Source organism: Anabrus simplex, chromosome 2 (assembly GCF_040414725.1).
Source record: "Anabrus simplex isolate iqAnaSimp1 chromosome 2, ASM4041472v1, whole genome shotgun sequence".
Taxonomy (NCBI): Eukaryota; Metazoa; Arthropoda; class Insecta; order Orthoptera; family Tettigoniidae; genus Anabrus; species Anabrus simplex.
Window position 1 is genome coordinate 579417479 of NC_090266.1, and position 20608 is coordinate 579438086.

Here is a 20608-nt window from a genome sequence, read left to right on the forward strand (position 1 = left end):
AAGGTCGACTCATGTCTCCAAATCCTCCGTATCTGTGTCTGTACTCTTGCCTTATGTTTCCTCCATAGCACGGATTGTAGTTAGATTCACGACCCCTGTAATTCATTCTTCCTCTTCTGAAAAATTGGCCTCCCTAATTCCTGCCTTGGTATCCCCCATGATACCCTCTATTCTGATTTTCGAAATTTCTATTATCGTGAGTGTTGGTTCCCTTGGTATTCCTTTCGGAGGTGCATTCATCCCTACTTAAATCAACTGTATGGACTACCTCAACATTCCTATTCCATGGATGGCATACTTTCGATGTCTGGTCCAATTGCCTTAACAATACTTCTGCCTCTACAGCTGTCTTAACGTTAGTGGCTATCAGTGTACTTTGTACATCTACTGGTAATTGTAATTATTATTATTATTATTATTATTATTATTATTATTATTATTATTATTATTATTATTATTATTAAACAATAAATTGCAAATGAGAAATATCCCGGTGGCAATGGTCACTTACAGTAATGTAATAACAAGATAAAGTTAACATAATTACCCAACAACAAACAAACAAACAAACAAACAAACAAACAACTAGAGTACAACAAGCAAATCCATGGAAAGAAAATATTACGAAAATGACTACTAGTTTAACGTTCTAAATCCAGCATCATCATATACAAATTCACAGACAAATTAAGTATTTCCAGTGCTTAACACTACGGCTTACATTACTATAGGTTTACCTTGCTACTAGCTTAAGATTATAAGTGATAATAAAGTGAAGTTAAACCGTAAATACCCTAGAACAACAACAACAAGAGTACAACAAGCAAGAAATACTACTACTTTAACATTCTAAATCCAGCGTCATTATATAAGAAATTCGCACACAACTTCCAATACTTAACACTACGAATTACAATACTATAGGTCGAACTTACCACTAGCTTAACACTACCAGTGATAATAAAGTCAAGTTAAAAACGTAACTACCAACAACTACAAAAACTCGAGTAAAAAAGCAATTCTATGGAAACATATATTGCAAGAAATACTACTAGTTTAACATTTTAAATCGAGCATCATGTAGAGTTTCATATAGAATTTGATTATTTCGAATACTTAGCACTACGGCTTAAAAAACTATAGGTTGAGCTTAATACTAGCTTAACGTTATAACTTAAGCCATATTAAAGTAACAGAGTGACGCAGCCACAACGTCACTGTGGCTGAATAGCATACGCTCATCGCCTATCAGCCCGCCCACTTACATTGCTGGGCACCCGCGGGAAGGAATGCTCAGCGTGAACACCTCTGCTCTAGACAGATAAGTGCTAAACTTACTTCATAAGAGTAGCAGATATATTTTCATAATTTACGTAAATAAATTCATAGAATTTTAAAAAGTCGGTTGTAAAAATTTGAAGATGAAATATTGAAGTCAGCCTTTCTTACAGTATGTGCTGTAAGAGCTCAAACTTATATTTTCCTTACATATCTACATACTCTACGAGAAAGACAGTTATTCTCAGCGGTAATGCCTTACGAGGCTTTTTTAGGGGCCTAATTTAACACTGCAAATTTTAACCGGGCAGACCTCGTAGCTCACTATCATTGCCATACGACATGTGTCACGCCCATTTAAGCTCGATATTGTCTGTGATATATGTTGCAGAGGAAAACTAATTCCTTGCTATTTCCTGTCGCCCACGAAGTTTTGTAGGAAGGAAGGATGGTTACGGATTTTTGTGGGTTTCTAGGAGTTGCACGAGTGCCGTCGAATTGTTACTAACCTGAATTTGGAAATCTACTCATGCGGTATGTCTTTTTTTGCTGCAATTTATAATTTTGTTCATACCTCGCCCACGATTTACGTTGGTATATAATGTTGGTTTCCCAAATGTTTGAAGATCTATTGACGAATGAAAATATAATTATCTTGAATGTTATATGCCACAAAGGAAATATTTGTATACGCCTACGCCCTGCGGAAAAATATCGGCCACTAACATCCTACTGTCTTAATTTGGATTATTATTATTGTTGTTATTACTGCTATTATTATTATTATTATTATTATTATTATTATTATTATTATTATTATTATTATTATTATTATCCTGCCCCTCGGCTCAATTGTCAAGATATCGTTTTTAAGAGGGTCATGGATTCGATTATCAGTTGTTCTGTGGACTTTAGCTGCCTTTGGTAAATTCCTCGGGCTCGGGGACGAAGTTCGACTTAATTCATACCTTTTCATAATACGTGTGGCATATTTTCGATGTCATAAATGCAAAAATAATATTTTGTTTTATTTTAATACCTTTATTTAACAATTATTAATATACAAAAACATTGAAATATAAAATATAGTAACCGGCATATACTTGGATTTTTCCTCAGATGTCGAAGACACAGTTGAGGAGACTTCAACGCAGCCTATGGCCATCGTCCTGGGAGTACTCATCGCTGCTGCAGTGCTTATCGTTGGGGGAATTTTCACTACAGCTGCCTTGGTAACATACCGAAGACGAACAGCTCTAGCTGAATTGGAGCGCCAAACTTCGGGTCCAAAAGCCACCCGGGCATCACGTCGTAGCATGTATGGTGAGGAGGAAGTGGAATTGGACATAGCGGCAAATTTTGGGGACGGTCCAAGAGTTCGCTTCAGATGCGACGACGACGAATCTACGCATGGTGGTATAGAGGATGAAGGCGGAGGCGGGGCCAGAGGACGTCCCCTGCTACACGGTAAGCATCTCAATCATGTAACAGCTGTCACATACTCCGAGCCTTCCCACTAACATGTTCCTTGGTTAACATGGAGAAAGTAAATACGATAATGAAGCTTTCAGCTGCAGTTAGTCGTGGAAGTTGAAAGATAGATTGAAATTTTGAGGAAGAGTTTGGAGAAAATAGGCAGCGATAAGGATACGACACGCATTTGTTTCTCGGGTGAGTATTTCCGAAACCATTTGAAAAATGTTTCAGCTCAGTAAACGGTTGCATAGTATAGATTCAGAAATTAAATCCAGCATACCTGCAAATCACGGGAATCTATATACATAAAACTAGTTGATATACCCGTGCTTCGCTACGGGATTCTCGGAAAGATTGTCTTTGTGGTTTTCTAACTGAAGTCAACATAGGTCATTACAATAAACGTCAGTAGGTATGTCGCGAAAGCAATGTTATCATATAAAATAATCGATCAAATAAAAAAACGCACATTTTCTAACTTTTAACGAACAGTACTACGGTGCCGATATAACAGTCCAAAGTGCCAGTGCTGGAATGACAAGGCCGCAGAACACTCCTCTGCCATTGATTATGTAATTGAGCACACTGCTCATTCCGATCAGTGCCACAGAGTAGGGAATGAATAGTTCGAATGCTATGATGAACCAGTGTGTTACTTACCAGCAGTATCAGAAAATTTATAAACCACATGAATGGTATGCTAAAGAAGAAAGTTTTCCAACTCCCCACCTACTTCCCGCCAAAATTCAGGCAGGCTGTTATACTCTGTACAACCGGGCAAGTTGGCGAGGGGCGCGCAGCTGTGAGCTTGCATCCGGGAAATAGTGGATTCGAATCCCACTCTTGGCAGTCCTGAAAATGCATTTCCGTGGTTTCCCATATTCACACCAGGCATATGCAGGGGCTAAACCTTATTCAAAGCCATGGCCGCTTCTTTCCCACTCCCAGCCCATTGTCACCATAAGACCTATCTGTGTCGGTGCTACGTAAAACAAATTTTAAAAAATACTCGGTACGCAACAGTAATCCCATCTATCTGGAATGAGTGGCAACAGAAGACGCAAAGCATATCACAACAAACACTGGTCAATGTCATGTTATTGTTGATCAATTTTATGAGATTTCTATATTGTAGGCTTTCACATTTAGTTTTCTTTCGACTTTGTGATATTAGGGCGCCTTATGCAATGATTTATAGCGTAGATTGTAATTCCTTATTCCGCAACTTTACATACCGATTTTCATTAAATTCTGTTCACCCAGTTTCTCGTGACTCCGCGCTGATATGGACTTAAGCAACAAAAATCCAAATTCATGAATATCTCTCTTATCATAGCCGGTACGGTAAAAATGTAAGACATAAATGATTGGAAATTTAATACTATATAATTTTAGTTATGTAGTATTTATCGACAGGACCACTAACAACATAAATATTTAAGAATTAAAATTTAATCCTTTCCCTGAACTACCATTTCACTCAGCGTGAATAAAAGTATTTATAGCCTGTATTCTAGTGGTCCATTCTCCAACTTAGCATACCAATTTTCATTAAGATAGGACCACAATTAAAAATATTTGAGAATTAAATTTTAGGCATTCCCCTAAACTACAATTTCATTCAACGTGAATAAAATTATTTATAGCTTATAGATTATAGCAACTTATTCTCCGAATTTGCATACCAATTTTCATTAAGATAGGACCACTAATAACATAAATATTTGAAAATTAAATTTTAGGTCTTCCCCTAAGCTACCATTTCTATCAGCGTGAATAAAATTATTTATGGCCTAGATTGTAGCGACTTCTTCCCCGACTTTGCATACCGATTTTCATTAAATTCTCCTTAGCCGTTTTCTAGTGATGCGTGTACAGACAGACAGACAGACAGACAGACAGACAGACAGACAGACAGACAGACAGACAGACAGACAGACAGACAGACAGACAGACAGACAGACAGACAGACAGACAGACAGACAGACAGTCTGTTCACGCATCACGAGAAAACGGCTGAAGAGAATTTAGTGAAAATCGGTATGTACAGTCAGGTAATGAACCACTACAATCTAGGATACAAATTATTTTTATTTACGCTGCGTGAAATGGTAGTTTAGGGAAAGGGCTGAAATTTAATTCTCAAATATTTATTATATTAGTGGTCGTATCTTCACGAAAATTGGTATGCAAAGTCGGAAAATAAGTCACTATAATCTAGGCCATCAATAATTTTTATTCACACTGCGTGAAAAGGTAGTTTAGGGGAAAGTCTGAAATGTAATCTGTATATATATATATATAAAATAAGAGTTTTTTCTGTACATTGCTCAGAATTTGAAAAGAATTGTGTTTCTGTATCGGTCATGTCCACAGTAACAAGGGAATGCATTTTTTACTTTTCCGTAATTTCTGTCTGTCTGTATGTATGTACACGCATTACGAAAAAACGGCTGAAGAGAATTTAATGAAAATCGGTATGTAAAGTCGGGTGATGAACTACTACAATCTAGGCTACAACTTACTTTATTCACGCTGAGTAAACGTAAACTCGTGTCCTCATCCTGAGGTGGTGCAGCTCTTGTCAGGCACACCCCCAATGGGGGTAAGCTGCATGTACCATTTGAACCACATACCAGCCCTCCTGCCATTCTTAAATTTCTGGCAGTACCGGGAATCGAACCCGGGCCCCCGAGGACGGCAGCTAACAACACCAACCGTTACGCTACGGAGGCGGACTTCACGCTGAGTGAAATGGTAGTTTAGGGGAAGGCCTGAAATGTAATTCTCAAATAAGTTATTTATGTTATTAGTGGTCGTATCGATAAATAATACATAACTAACATGTCTTTAGTTATATCGTAAGTTAGTAGTAGTTACGTAAGAAGTTATTAAATTTCCGATCTTTTATGTCCTATACATTGTTACCGTACCGCAAATAGACCCAATCACAGAGATATTCATGAATTTGGATTTTTGTTACTAAGTCCATAACAGCGCCGAGTCACGAGAAAATGGGTAAACAGAATTTAGTGAAAATCGGTATGTAAAATCTGAGAATAAGGAACTACAGTCTACGATATAAATATTTTTTAAGACGCCCTAGTATCACAGAGTCGAAAGAAAACTAATATGAATGCTTGAAATATAGAAAGCTCATAAACTTCATCGACAATAACATTGCATTGACCATTGATTGTTGTGATGTACTTTTTGTCTTCTGTTTTCACTCATTCCCGATAGATAGGATTACTGCAGCGTAACGAGTTTTTTTTAAAATTTGCTTTACGTCGCACCTACACAGGTAGGTCTTATGGCGACGATGGGATAGGAAAGGAATAGGGGTGTGAAGGAACGGGGCTTGGCTTTAATTAAGGTACAGCCTGGTGTGACTGTGTGAAAATGGGAAACCACGCAATACCATTTTCAGGGATGCCGTCAGTGGGGTTCGAATCCACTATCTCCCGGATGCAAGCTCACAGCTGCGCGCCCCTAACCACACGGCCAACTCGCCTGGTCGTACCGAGTGTAACAGCCTGCCTGTATATTGGCGGGAGGTAGCTGGGGAGTTGGATATTTTTTTTTCGTTAGCATGCCATTCCTCTGGTTCATACATTTTCTGATATTACTGGTACGTAACACACTAGTTCATCATAGAATTCGAGCTATTCAATCCCTACTATGAGGCACTGACTGGAATGAGTAGTGTGCATATTTAACGGAATAATTACAGAGGAGTGTTCACGGCAGTCTGCGACCTGGTTATTCAGGCTCTGGAACTTTGGACTGTTAGATCGGCACCGTAGTACTGTTCGTTGAAAGTGAGAAAGTTTGCTGTTTTTCATTTGATCGAGTATTCTATATGATAACAATGCTTTCAGTCGCTGCATTCCTACTGACGATTTTGTAATGACCTATGTTGAATTCAGTTAGAAAAACCACCAAGTCAGTCTTTCTGAGAATCCCGTAGCGAAGCACGGGTACATCAGCTAGTTGAATATAAAATACTAATTTTGTTAATATTAATAATAATTGTTACGGAGTTATCCGTGGTAGTTAGAGGTGAAAGAAGGTGCTGGGATGAATAGGTCTCAACTTACGAAATTAAAGTTAATTTAAAACTTTAACAAAGGTTATATTTTCTTTTCAAGGTCAAGAAATAACAAGTATAACAGGAACACAGTTGTATATCAACAAGTTAAGAATGTACAATTACAGTCTATTAATGTATTTTGGGCTTCGAGCCCCAGATTCACAATCCCTGAGCAATGAGCTCAACTTTACTTATGAAGAAAGTTCAACAAAGGGGCAGAAAACCCCAATCATACCAAGGGGCACTAGCTCCCAATTACCAGTTAAGCCTGCTCGAGGCACACACAAACCAAATTTAAGAAAGAGCAGCCCGCTCTCAAAGTTCAAGCCAATGCAAAGGCCACACCAAACTCGACTTTCAAGCTGCCTTCCAAGCACACAAGAACACTGGTAAAAACACTCAACCTGCTGAGGCCTATTAAGTAAAGAAACAGGATAATTACATGGCCCCCAATATACCACCATGAGTGGAGGCGTAACTTGCATTCCTAATATACCTTTTTTAAAACCTATTTGGCTCTAGGCCGCTTGTGCAAGGGCTAATCCCATACTACGAAGGTGACACGATAGGAAAACTTTATTACATGATGAAACGAAGAAAAACGGTTGTGAAAACGTAGTCACCTCAAGAACAATATGAGAGGGAGCTCGAGAGGGTTAGGCACTCTCAATCCCGATTTGTAGTTAAAGAGACGGAGTTTTATACCAAGTGTCTATTACATTTTAAAGGAAGGTTACATGATAAAAGTTTCGAACCTGCCCCGAGGGTTAAACTGCTGAGCTAGCAAGCAAAGAAGTTATTAAAAGGCCATTACCTGATGGATGAACTGCTGCCCGAAGAAAGAGGCGCTTCCCGCCCCCTGCTACATAATCACACAAAGAAAGATGTTACTGAAGTGGCCAGGAGACCAGAAAATCAGCAGTTTATATACCCTCGCGGAAAATTTGAGACGTTTCATGAATGATTACAACCCGCCCACAAAATTTTATGGGATAACAGCAAAAACTAATACACCAGACGAAGAAGAAACACCTTATTGGTGGAAAATTAATTACAGAAATTCCTGATTGGCTACATTCAAAACAGGCGGAAGGAAAGGATTATATTGCCAACTCTCAAACCACAGAACAAAATTTAGCAAAAACAAAACTTATGAATGTTAAATTTCTTCCGGACAATTCATTCCTTTACACCAGAGAGCGTTATCAGTTTTGGTAGAGACATCTGTTAGAGAATGTTCAAAGTTCTTGCTATGGAGCAGACAAACACGACTCGAAATTGACATAGTTCAGAACACTACAAAATTTACAGTAGAGACATCTTCTGAGAAACTTTAGAATTAACATGGTTGTTAAAGTTCAGGCTTCCTCCAGTAGAGGAGTTTCAACTGGCGCAATGTTTGAATTAGCGGCGTGGAGGTGTACCGCCCGGTACAATAATAATAATAATAATAATAATAATAATAATAATAATAATAATAATAATAATAATAATAATAATAATAATAATAATAATAATAATACCGGGGTAGTTGTCCGTGCGGTTAGGGGCGCGCAGCTGTGAGGTTGCATCCGCGACACAGTGGGTTCTAACTCCACTGACTGTCGGCAGCTCTGAAGATGGTCTTCCGTGGTTTCCCATTTTCAAACGAGGCAAATGCCCAGGCTGTATCTTAATTACTGTCACGGTTGCTTCCTTCCTACTTCTAGCTCCTTCCTATTTTAATGTCACCACAACACTTATCTGTTCCGGTGCGACGTAATGCCAACTGTGAAAAAAAGTACATTTCGTAGATAGTGATAGAAATGTATCATCAACGTATGTGTCATGCTCCTTAGCTAAATTGTTAGCGTGCTGGCCTTTGGTACAGGGGGTTCTAGGTCCTATTTTCGGTCGGGTCGGCTTCTTCTGGGCTCTTTTCCACAGAAGTCTTTCACCCAGTATTGAATTAGGAAGACTTTGACCCCCTTTAGGTATCCAACCTTTTAATCCCCTCCAAATTCCCCTCCTCATTACTACCATTCTTCTTGCTTCAGGCGATTTTAACCTTCGTTGGTTAATTCCAATGACTCGGGGGTAGGGGCTGTTCGCCGTCTTTAGCATTAGAATTCATAGTACGTAGACCCAATCCTCATAGATGAGCAGGTCGCCTATATAGGGTCAACTCGGAAGACCTACACCAGGCCTTTCCAGAGGCCACAAGCCATTAAACAGTAAACACAAGTCACCATCCCGGTATAACGACAGTTTGTATTAGATTGTAAATGATTGATTATTGTTCTAACGTATTTAATTCCTACAATCGAATGCTTAACAGCATGAATGAATACAGCTCCATACCAGCATTACCAGCTTATACTTGGGTGGATTAGTGAGCAAGCATGGGACGATGCAGAGTGGAAGTAATCTACATGTGGGGAGTAGACCATAGTTTTTAACTACCCCCGCCCAAAGAGACAATCACTCTATTTGTATTCTGCGCGGACAAGCTCTGCCCGCTATAAGCCGTGGACACAAGTGTGCCAAAGTGGGAAGGTGGGGCGGAGGGGTAGAGAGAACGCACCACCTTCCCGCTTTAAAAACAACAAATGACCCGATGTTTTAATGCGAAATCCTGGGCATCACATATACGAGATGTTCAAAACAATGCAAGCAGCCTAAGCATCGTGGCTAACTGACAGTACACCCGGTTACAAACAAATGTAGATACTTCAGTTACCACCAGACTGCTTCAGTTGCATTTATGAAAATGTACACATCTTCAGGGATTTCATTTTACTACAGAAATACATAGGCACTGGAATGAGTTGTTGATAACAATCTCTCGGTTATTATACTCCCTCCTTCAAGGAGGACAACATGTTTTTGCTGATTATGGATGCATTTCTTGAGTTAGAGTCTATTCTTCCTGAATACGGTATGTAATTATTTTCTCAGTAATCTCATTGAAATATCCTAAATTCTGGTCTTACTTATCACTAGGCTTAGCTTGTTACGCTCCATTTTATGCGGTTTCATTCATGTAGTTCGCACAGGAGGTGAAGCTTCTCTTGATCATATAATGGCTATGTTGTTTGTGCGTGTGGAGTTCATTTACTTGTTGTTTATATCCATCGTTATCCCTGCTTGGTTTTTGTAACATTCGTACGAAAAGAGTGTAAAGTTGACTCGATCAATTATAATTTATTTATTTATTTAATTATTTATTTATTTATTTATTTATTTATTTATTTATGGAAGTGGAAAGAAGGCTTGGAAGAAAAATGAACTCTATGGCTTTATGTTTGTGGGGTCAGTAATACTTCCTACAACATAACGACGTAGTGTGTAAAGATGATGAGATTTCTATGTTAGATGCAGCAATATTGCTTCTCTTGACACCGCATTTACTTCTGGCGTCTCTGTATCTACTGTAGCAACTCTCTTGAATGTCATGAAATAAAGATAAACTTGAAGAAATCGGGGATCAGGGGACATATTATTGGGGACACTCACTTACTCTCGGAATGTATCTCTAGCTTTACCCAGTCTTAACATTGTACTGGTACCGATTGTCTGTTTCGTTGATGGTGAGGGTCTCGAGGTTATGTACGGACTGTCCACGAAAAAAGAGCTAAGATATAAATCTTGAGGTAAGGAACTCTATTTTTATGCCAGCCAGTGAGAAGGACACATCTATGACGTCGCTTATAAGATTGTTTCAATTAGAAAGGGGAAAAGAGCATGAAATTCACTCTGTGCAATGATGAATTTTACCAACTGTCCCACTAAATACCAGAAGTACAATAAATTGTTTGGTAGAATCCATCAGTCAGTCATGTGCTATGAATCCATCAAGAAAGTAGTGGAAGAGCTGAATTGGAGAATACAAGAAACACTGACTATTGTGAGGCAAACGGCAACAAAGAAAAAAAAAACTGATGAGTAGTGTTTCTAGTACTGTGTGACAGTAAACAAGTGATATACGTAGAAATACATGTCAAATATTGTGCCGTAATAAAAGAAAGTGATATACTAGATCTGGTGGTGGATGAGTAGCAAACAACGCTTGTGTTCGAGTTGGTGTGTAGGTTGGGTAGAAGACGCAAAAGGGAATATTCATGGGCTCATAGAATATTCATTTTGTTAAATACGCTAGATACTATGGTGTTGGAGAAGTAAAGGCTTCCTGATTGTACTATATGAAAGACCATACAATGAAACGTTAGTATGGACGTTGGAGTGTATAGGACAAATACAACTCTATAACGACACGACAGGAAAGAAGCTGTTTGACTGGAAGACACCAGGAGGTAAAATGAAAAAAAAAACACTTAAGAGTTATTACAGAATGGCCGTAATAGGAACTATGACGGTATCATCGAAATGCTGAAAGGCATTCCTTTTCCATAAGTCATCCACCGATGAGTACCCAAATCAAATTCGCTGTCTGAAAGGTGAAAATTCTTGGTACAAGCGTAATGTTAAGCTGGAAGGAGAACAACTTGACCATAAACACTTTCCTCCCTAGTGATGTCCCAGAAGCCATTAAGCCTATATTCAAGCGCTTGAGTGAACCTGATTTCTGAAAGCAATGAATTCGCTGAAGGAATCTATATGTAACAATGTTACTTATTTTCGATTTGTACCTTTTACAAATATTATTAATTTTTTACTGCTATGATGTAATAACCTGAATGAAAATAACGTCCGTTAAATTTAAAATATTTCATTTGCATACATACTAGTTTAAATAGCCTCCGTGGCTCAGACGGCAGGGCGTCGGCCTCTCACCGCTGGATACCGTGGTTCAAATCCCGGTCACTCCATGTGAGATTCGTGCTGGACAAAGCGGAGGCGGGACAGGTTTTTCTCCGGGTACTCCGGTTTTCCCTGTCATCTTTCATTCCAGCAACACTCTCCATTATCATTTCATTGCATCTATCAGTCATTAATAATCACCTTGGGAGTGGCGACCCCATTGTAATACTAGCCTATACAGGGTGAAGTGTAATTCGCGCACTAGGGCGTCGCAGCGCGACTCCTCACATGCCAGCAATAAAAAAATGTCTCTTACAAAATTTCTTCTTGCGAGTATATCCGGTATAAAACGGACGTTGAAGAGTAGCAATCTGGCAACACTGTAACCATATGTAGGGTAACTACCGAAATTTTGTAAGATACATTTTTTTATTGCTGGCATGTGAGGAGTCGCGCTGCGACGCCCAAGTGCGCGAATTACGCTTCATCCTGTATATGTTCCATTCATTACATTCCTGACCCGGTCTAAGACTGGAAAACAGGTTGTAGGTTTTAATTTTTTTTCATCATCATCATCATCATCATCATCATCATCATCATCATCTGTTTACCCTCCAGGTTCAGCTTTTCCCTCGGACTCGGCGAGGGATCCCACCTCTACCGCAGAAAGGGCAGTGTCCTGGAGCTTCAGACTCTTGGTCGGGGGATACAACTGGGGAGAATGACCAGTACCTCGCCCAGGCGACCTCACCTGCTATGCTGAACAGGGGCCTTGTGAAGGGATGGGAAGATTGGAAGGGATAGACAAGGAAGAGGGAAGGAAGCGGCCGTGGCCTTAAGTTAGATATCATCCCGGCATTCGCCTGGAGGAGAAGTGGGAAACCACGGAAAACCACTTCGAGGATGGCTGAGGTGGGAATCGAACCCACCTCTACTCAATTGACCTCCCGAGGCTGAGTGGACCCCGTTCCAGCCCTCGTACCACTTTTCAGATTTTCGTGGCATAGCCGGGAATCGAACCCGGACCTCCGGGGGTGGCACCTAATCACGCTAACCACTACACCACAGAGACGGACATTTTTTTTCACTACTTTAAATAACTCATACGTTTTTCAGAGGTATTGCCTAAAAGAGAATGTCAAAATCGGAATTTTCAATTAGATCATACAATTTACTACTGACATTTAATGGAGACAATTAAGTATAAATTTAAGTTTAAAGACGAATAGTTTCACACTAGGACACAATATGAATAAGTGTACTTTAATGTACCAGCTCGGCGAGCTGATGACTTATCCTGTGGCATGGAATTTCTTTGAGATTACGAGGAAGAAATAAATATTAACAATAGAAGGGAATATTTGGAACAGGAAAATAAAGAGTTCTATTGTGCCGGAATGAACTAAAATGTATGTCCTGTGCAAAATTATTTCTTTTCGTACAAAGGCCCCGTTCCTCTGAATCCATAAAGCACAATAAGTTAAAATGTTAACAATAATATCGTAGTTCCACATTTACGATAACTATAAATATTTACATTCCTTGGAACGAGACAAAGTTACGAGGAAATTAATTTTCAGCAATGCCCCATACATATTTAAAAATGATTTTTAAAGAGAAGGAGATGCAGTGGTGAGTTAATACTGACCTGGACGGTAGAGTCGAAGCTTGCTGAAAAAAAAAAAGGCGGATACATATTTCAGTTCGAGCAAGAATAATAAAAGCGACGCACTTGTGCGAGTATATGAACTGTACACTATTGCTTGTTATCTTAAACGGAACGATTATAACAATTTTAATTACGGCACATTTACTTAAAATACGAAGATGTCATCATAGAATAATATATACATAAAGAAATGGTAACTGGCATGTTTGAACAGAAATGTATTAAACGAGTAAGAATAAAGGTGTTGACTGTGTTATTTCCTTTCAAGTCGTACGTTTTCTAAAGTTGATTAAACGTGATTTATTTTAATAATGCAATAACCTGAGTGAAAACGACATCTGTTAAATTTAAATGAAAACATTTATTTTGCATACTTATTAGTAAATTTAATTAGCGTTTAATGTCGTATTAAATATTGGGAACGAGAAATATACGAGTATTTTATATTTTTATAGAAATACATTGTAGTAACAATTTTTGTAATGTCCAGGGAGAAATCCCATTTTCCTTTCAATTGACATTGAAACATAGGCTATAAACGCTACTGATTTAACATATTATGCTTATGACATTTTCCATCTACTGAGAAATATAAACATGTGAACAATTAAGTAACTACTTCAATAATTTAAACAAAATGATAATTTTTATATTAGTTTGTGGTTATTTCGGGCTTCTTTCCAAAGCCAATACATTACAGCGAAATTACTGAAATGCAGTAAAGTAGAGGTATTTTTTCTGGTTTGTTCAGTTGAGTACACTTTCGAGCAGACCACATGAACCTTGACCAAAATGATGTCAAAATATGAATTTATAATTGAAACTAATTGTTTCGAGAGAAAAACAAGCTTTTATAGAATCATTTGCGATTGTTCTTACTTAGTATATCATGTAGTACACCAACATTTCGTAGCAAATTTTGTCAAGACAATAATACCTGTTCTTTTTCATCTTTGTTCTAGAACCTGACCTCATCATGTCTAGGGCTGAAGTGCCACCAGAATCAGCAGCTTCGAGGACTTCATGTTGAAGAAACAGAATTGAAGCTTGCATAATTAACTCAGGATTATTAATGTTCGAATAACTATGTGCGGAAGGTGTCTACGTCGAGATAATGACATTCTTAAAAGAAAAGTATCTCCTGTTTTTTCCAATCTGTAATGGAAAATAACATCGAAGTTTTCGTTTTAAGAAACACATTATGTACATTGAAGAAGAAGAAAGAATATCCCATTCATTAATTGAGGAGATATCACTGTAAACAGAAAATATTATCTATTTAAAACATCATTAATGCAATATTACAACTTCACTAAAGTTTCATCTATTCATCTCACTCTGTCGCAATTAATCATGCGAGAAAATAATATTCTTTCACATTCAAAGTTCTTCAACTGGCTCCCATTATTTATGTGTCAGTAGTATACCCTATCGGTGATTTATTAACGAAGATATTCTTTCCTCTTTGTTGATACAGCTTGGCAAAGGACCTCTTAATTCCTTTGTACAGACTCAGGTGAAGGAGAGAGCTGACTTAAATTTGCCGGGATACAAATAATATCTTCATTTGGAAATCTGTTATTTCAGCACACGGTGTCACTGTTCCTTCTACAGAATATTAGCAATATTTACTTCACGTCATGTTTAGAATTTCATTGTGTGAAGCATTTCAGAATTACCTAAGGCGGCTATGCTATGCAAATTATACTTAACATTTTTATTGGAGCATTTAAAGATTACTGATTACCAAATTATAGAATTTACTTCTTTTTCTTGCAAAGAATACTTTTCTCAGTTTCAGGAATAATGACTGTGTATTGAGTGCAACATTATCAGAATAAATATTCACATAAAAGTTCAAATTGCAGAACAAAGAATTTATTTACCTCATTTCAGTCTATTAAAATATGAATTCTCAAGATGAAATACAGAAATCAGATCAAGTTTGTACTTAACTATTCAAATTCAGTTCTTCGTTGAATTTTCACCTCAGTTGGTAAATATTCTCCCTCTGTAATATTATCATACACGGATTTCTTTATTTCGAAACGAATATTCGTACTATGAGAGGCTATGAGATACAAGTTATGAGGTATAATTTACACCAAAAACGTCTGGCATCCGCTACTGTGTGCAGACGTTTTCATTTGACGCCACTTATACTACCTCCGCGTCAATTGCAACGATCGCTTTACATTGCCTGACGCCTGTAAATTAACCTTTGGCAAAGTTTTATTCACTTTTGTCGGATGAAAACCAGATGTGATACAAGAGATATTTTACATGCCTAAATCGTACATAGATAGCTGAATAGACTCTATTTCGCCTGTCAAATATCCCAGGACGTCTACCGTGTTTGAAGCCGCGATCTCGGGATCCGGAGGCTGACGCGCTACCACTGATCCACAGAGGGAGCTATAACTGCAATGCACTGTTGGCTTTTACTGTGAGTTCACTCCGAATAGAGGTCTTGATACATATTGTAGGAGGAAAATAATTTATTTAATTACGAATAAGGATTAATGTCATAATGTGATTATATGACTGAATTGAGTGATTCTGAAAGTCAAAATTAATTTTTCTATCCGTGTTATAAAGAGTAGATTGACGGTCTACCTTTCTTTCCTGCTTCAGCTTATTTCTAGTTATTTTTCGGGTCGCTGGAGACACCCAGACTCCTTGTTCCTTTGACTTGGAGTTTAGGGACGGATGGCCTTCTTGACACAACGTGATATTTCAGATCAATATCTAAACCCGGTATCGACCGGATTCGAACGTCAACCTTTCGGGTGGGAAGACAACATATAAGCCAATGAGCTAAGAACGTCCGCAGGAGGCTGTCATATTAAACTTAAACAAATGAAGTGATTCCTCTGTTCAATAAATGAGAGATCTGCAAAGTTACGTGAAATAGTTACTGTCTGCCTGCCGGATGCAATACATTTTCAAGGAGAATGACCCTAAAGGGGAAATATTAATCCAATGCACGTCCTTTTGAAGCTTAGAGTCTTAAAATAGGGACAGAGAAGTCGAAGGCGATTGTGTTGTCTCTATGGATGTGAAATAAGGTGTGTAATGTCCTCTGGCGTAGGAGTGTGTAAACTGAAGTACTTAACTTCATACTGGACTAACGTGGCCTTACTAACAAGCAAAGCAAAGCAAAGCAAAGTCATCTCCGTACAGGCCATGAAGGCCCTTGGAGGGGTGGAAGGTAAAGACTTCCACTATCCTTAACCTCGGCGCTTGATGGGGTAAAGTGGTTAGTTCTACACCCGGCCGCCTTTGCCACCAGTAATTAACCTGGTACTCATTTTTGGTGTAGGCTGGGTGACCCTCAGGGCTATGTGCACCCCCGGAAGTGGAAATCTTGTTTCTTAAACTTTACCACTTCCTGACGGGGATTCAAACCCACGTCCTTCCGGGCGAACCGGGCACGCCTTTACCGCCTCGGCCAGGCATCCCCTAGAATAACCGAAGCAATGGATTATGTTAAGTGAGTCTTATCCAATAATCATCTGAAACTTTCTGCTTGAACGTACTCAATAAACACCTTTTACATGTTTTAATCTCTGCATGTTAAAATTAGTTTGAGAGGCACCATGAAACTCATTTGAAGGTGATATAAACTCTATGCCGCAACTAAATGTGAAGCAATTATCGTACATCCTCTGGAAAATCCTAATTTTATCATCGTATTCTGCTGAGAAAACTTTGAGAATATTGAAAAACCCTTTAAAATTTTGAGATCCAGCATGGTGGAGGCTGTGGTATTTTCTATATGTTTGTATTAATTTATGGTTGTGGATTAAAATGTCACTTGTAACCATGCACTATGCTTGTTTATGCACATCATAACAGATAAATTGTGTAACTGATATATGTGTGTGTACAAATGTGCATAAATGTGGTTATCCATTTCTGTGATTATAAAGACAGCCCTCGACGAGAAATAGTCCATCATTAGTGCTACATCACTGAGAGATATGCAAAATACCATCGGTTAAACAATAGACAACATCGCCATTGGAACTTATATATTGATTTGTGAAAGTATAATATGGGTTAAGATCTGTTCAAGTACTGTACTTAATATTCTCATTACCCTAGCAGAAAGGAGAGTTACTAATATTTAAACGTTGCTAAGGACTTTAGAAAGTTGTATTGCAGGAAACAATTTTTTGATAATGAAACCAGTATTAAAACTCGGTTATCCTAGACCTGATAATGTATCATTTAATCACTCTTGTACTCCCGGGAAATAAAAATATCGAAATATTTGTATACGCAGTGTTTTATATTTTAGTAGGTGAAGTATAGTATTGTTAAGTAACACTCTGTTTTCGTTTATTCTGATAGAAATACGTACATGTAATTAAGAATAACGTGGAACTAAATTTTCACACCTCCAGTGTCACAGAGACATCCATTCTAAGTACGTGACGGTTGAAATGATGAATTAGTGAAATTTGCTACTCTAGATGGACGTGAAATATTTTTGATACAGAAAATTAACATCAGTGGTTAACTTTTCCATATCATGAAGCGCAAAGAAGAAGTAAATATACTAAGGACCTTTCGTATGCACATTGAGACAAGTCCGCCTCCTTGGATGGATGGTCACTGAAAGTAAACGTCTTCATAATATGGTACAAATGAGATTAATTTTAATCATTATTTTATATGATTTGTTGGATGAAAGTATTTATTTGTAGTTTTCATAATAAATTATTGTGCACAATGTGGAACATTTGTACAGATGATTGTTACTACTTATGTAAAACTGAATGTTATTGAACAGTTTTTAGCAGAATATTAAACATTCCTTATGTACACACAGTTTGCCCTGGCGACCCCACAGGTGTGCGAAAAGCGATGGCAGAAGAAGCAGAAGGAGGGGAAGAAGAAGTATGCACATTGTGACAAGTGAGGCCTAGGAAGTGGACACTATATGTATTTAAAGGAATTGAATTTGTAGTCTCAGAATTTGAATACAAATAGTAAATCTCTCTTCAATTACATCATTTGTGGGAATGGAAGGTGACATAGTTTTCTGCTATTTAGATTATCGGACTATTACGTGGAAAATTCAAAGATTAACTCATGTATATTATATATTTTACGCAGAGAAGTATTTCTCCTTATATAACTGTACTTTTCAAGGCTAATATTCATATTTCGTTAACTCTCCAGATCTTTTCTCATTACTAACTTATTAATAGAGCAGAAGAAGGAATTTCTTACGTATTTACGAAAACGCTTTTTTAAAATCATATGAAAACAAGCTCATGTTTTCATACACAGATGAATTGATGCAGTATAAATTGGGTAGATCTGTGGTTGTATTTCTTTCAAAAAAAATATCCGGTAACTTTTTTTGGTTAACCTATCGCGTACCTTTCCTTCTCTTGCATATTTTCATGAATGTGTTCGCTATTTTGAACGAGGTATTTGGGAGCACTTGATGAGGCATCCAAGGGATGTTGTATTTCATCCTAGTAAAAATACCTTAATATATCACCAAACGCTATGCGACGTGTGAACCGCCTTGACAATCATTCCGAAAGTTTGTGGTATAAAATGTTTGAGTAGGTGGCATTTCTTATATTAGATGAAACACGTAGTGTAAATTTCATTCCCTAGGAGCTATTACATTGGGCTCAATACGAAATAATTTTATTTACAGTACAATAGAGACATGAACTACTACCCAAAACGGAGAATGATTATAATGATTATACAACCAATCACACTACAATTTTGTTTGGCAACTCCTTGATCATTTTACTGCATATAACGCATATGGTAGAATATTTCTACTCAGTTCTCTTCATTATTTATGGGTGATCAAGGTATTTGAAAGGACTAAGACAACCGGTATTGCTACTATATAAGTGCATCAAGTGAAAATGCCTACAATGTACTGATATTTATTGACATGAATCATTCACATAGGGTGTTGAATTAAGATTTTATTCCCCTAGACTACAATGTGATCGAACTGAATATAGGATTCGAATGAATTTCAAGCCAATTTGTTTCAACTAGGTATTGAGAAACTTATGGAACATTTCCGGAAATGTTAAGAAAGTTTAAAACTATGAAACAATTCGTTTTTACCTCAAGTGGCCTGTTCACTTTATAGCAGGCTCGGTGTCCATAAATATTTAATCTCCCTTTGAGTAAACGTCATCATAATATTGTACTCGTAGAAATGAGATTAATTATAATCATCATTTTGTATTCTTTCATGAATCAGAGCATTTATTTGTGATTTCAATTTTAATTATTGTAATACCCGTGGAACATTTGTACAGAGGATTGTTACTACTCATGTAAAACTGAATGTTATTGAATAGTTTCTAGCAGAATATTATACATTTCTTATGTAATTATACTATCTGAATATTCCTGAACTGCTTTCTAAAATATAATATATTTATTGTACGGAATATTATTTTGCTACTGATTCTTTCCACTAGAGCCCATGAGTTGTACAGAATAATCACTAATTTGCGAGATGTCGGTGAAACTTTGAGACGTGGATAAATACGATCTATTTAGAGCAGTCCGATGAGGGTTTGCTCCTCATGAATACTTTGTAGCAATAAAAGTACCTCAACTGCAAATCTTAATCTTAATAATATTTATATTGTTTTTACGCTCCACTATCTAATTTTGACGGTTTTCGGAGACACCTACCGCAGGAATTTTCTCTCGCAGGAGTTCTTTTACGTGACTATAAATCTACTGACATTAGGCTGATGAATTTGAGCACCTTCAAATACCACCGGACTGAGCCGGGATCAAACCTGCCAAGTTGGGGTCAGAAGGCCAGCTCTTCAACCATGTGAGCCACTCAACCAAGCAATATTAGTCGTAAATTACGCACTTAATGTGTGAGAAAGTTTCCCATGCTTTACATATTTGAATTCATGTCTCATACACATAATACGTTAAGCTAGATAAGATTTTAAATGCATTCTGTGCTAGTACGTGCAATAATAGGCGGCCAGGCTTTCCATATCTAGTGACCTTCGAAATACTGTAGTAGGGTCTGAGGAATAATTTCTTATATAGGGCATTAAGAAAGCATATTTTAAAATTACAGCCATATGCAGATTTCAAGACATTCTCCATCCTTTCCACGGTATTCGATCAGATTGTCGGTGAGTTGCCCGTTAACAACGGAGAAATGACTCTGAAATCACACAATTATTTTTATTGAAGGAATTCAGCAGAGATTGAAAGTGGAAGTTACGTGCCACATTACCAGTGAATATTGTGATTGTCGTTCTGGCATGGTAACCAGTCTCATACAACGTTATTCGTTCTTACAGGAATATATTTCCCTA

General features: G+C 37.7%; 1 protein-coding gene across 1 annotated transcript in view; it reads left to right on the forward strand.

Moving 5' to 3' along the window:
- Positions 1-17994, forward strand: part of side (sidestep) — a 1669326-nt gene extending 1651332 nt beyond the window's left edge. Inside the window, exons 12-13 of the mRNA XM_067140964.2 lie at positions 2398-2745; positions 14219-17994. Coding sequence (XP_066997065.2) covers positions 2398-2745; positions 14219-14286 — 416 coding nt within the window. The 3' untranslated portion in view covers positions 14287-17994. The remainder of the gene's footprint in view (positions 1-2397; positions 2746-14218) is intronic.
- The last annotated feature ends 2614 nt before the right edge of the window (positions 17995-20608 follow it).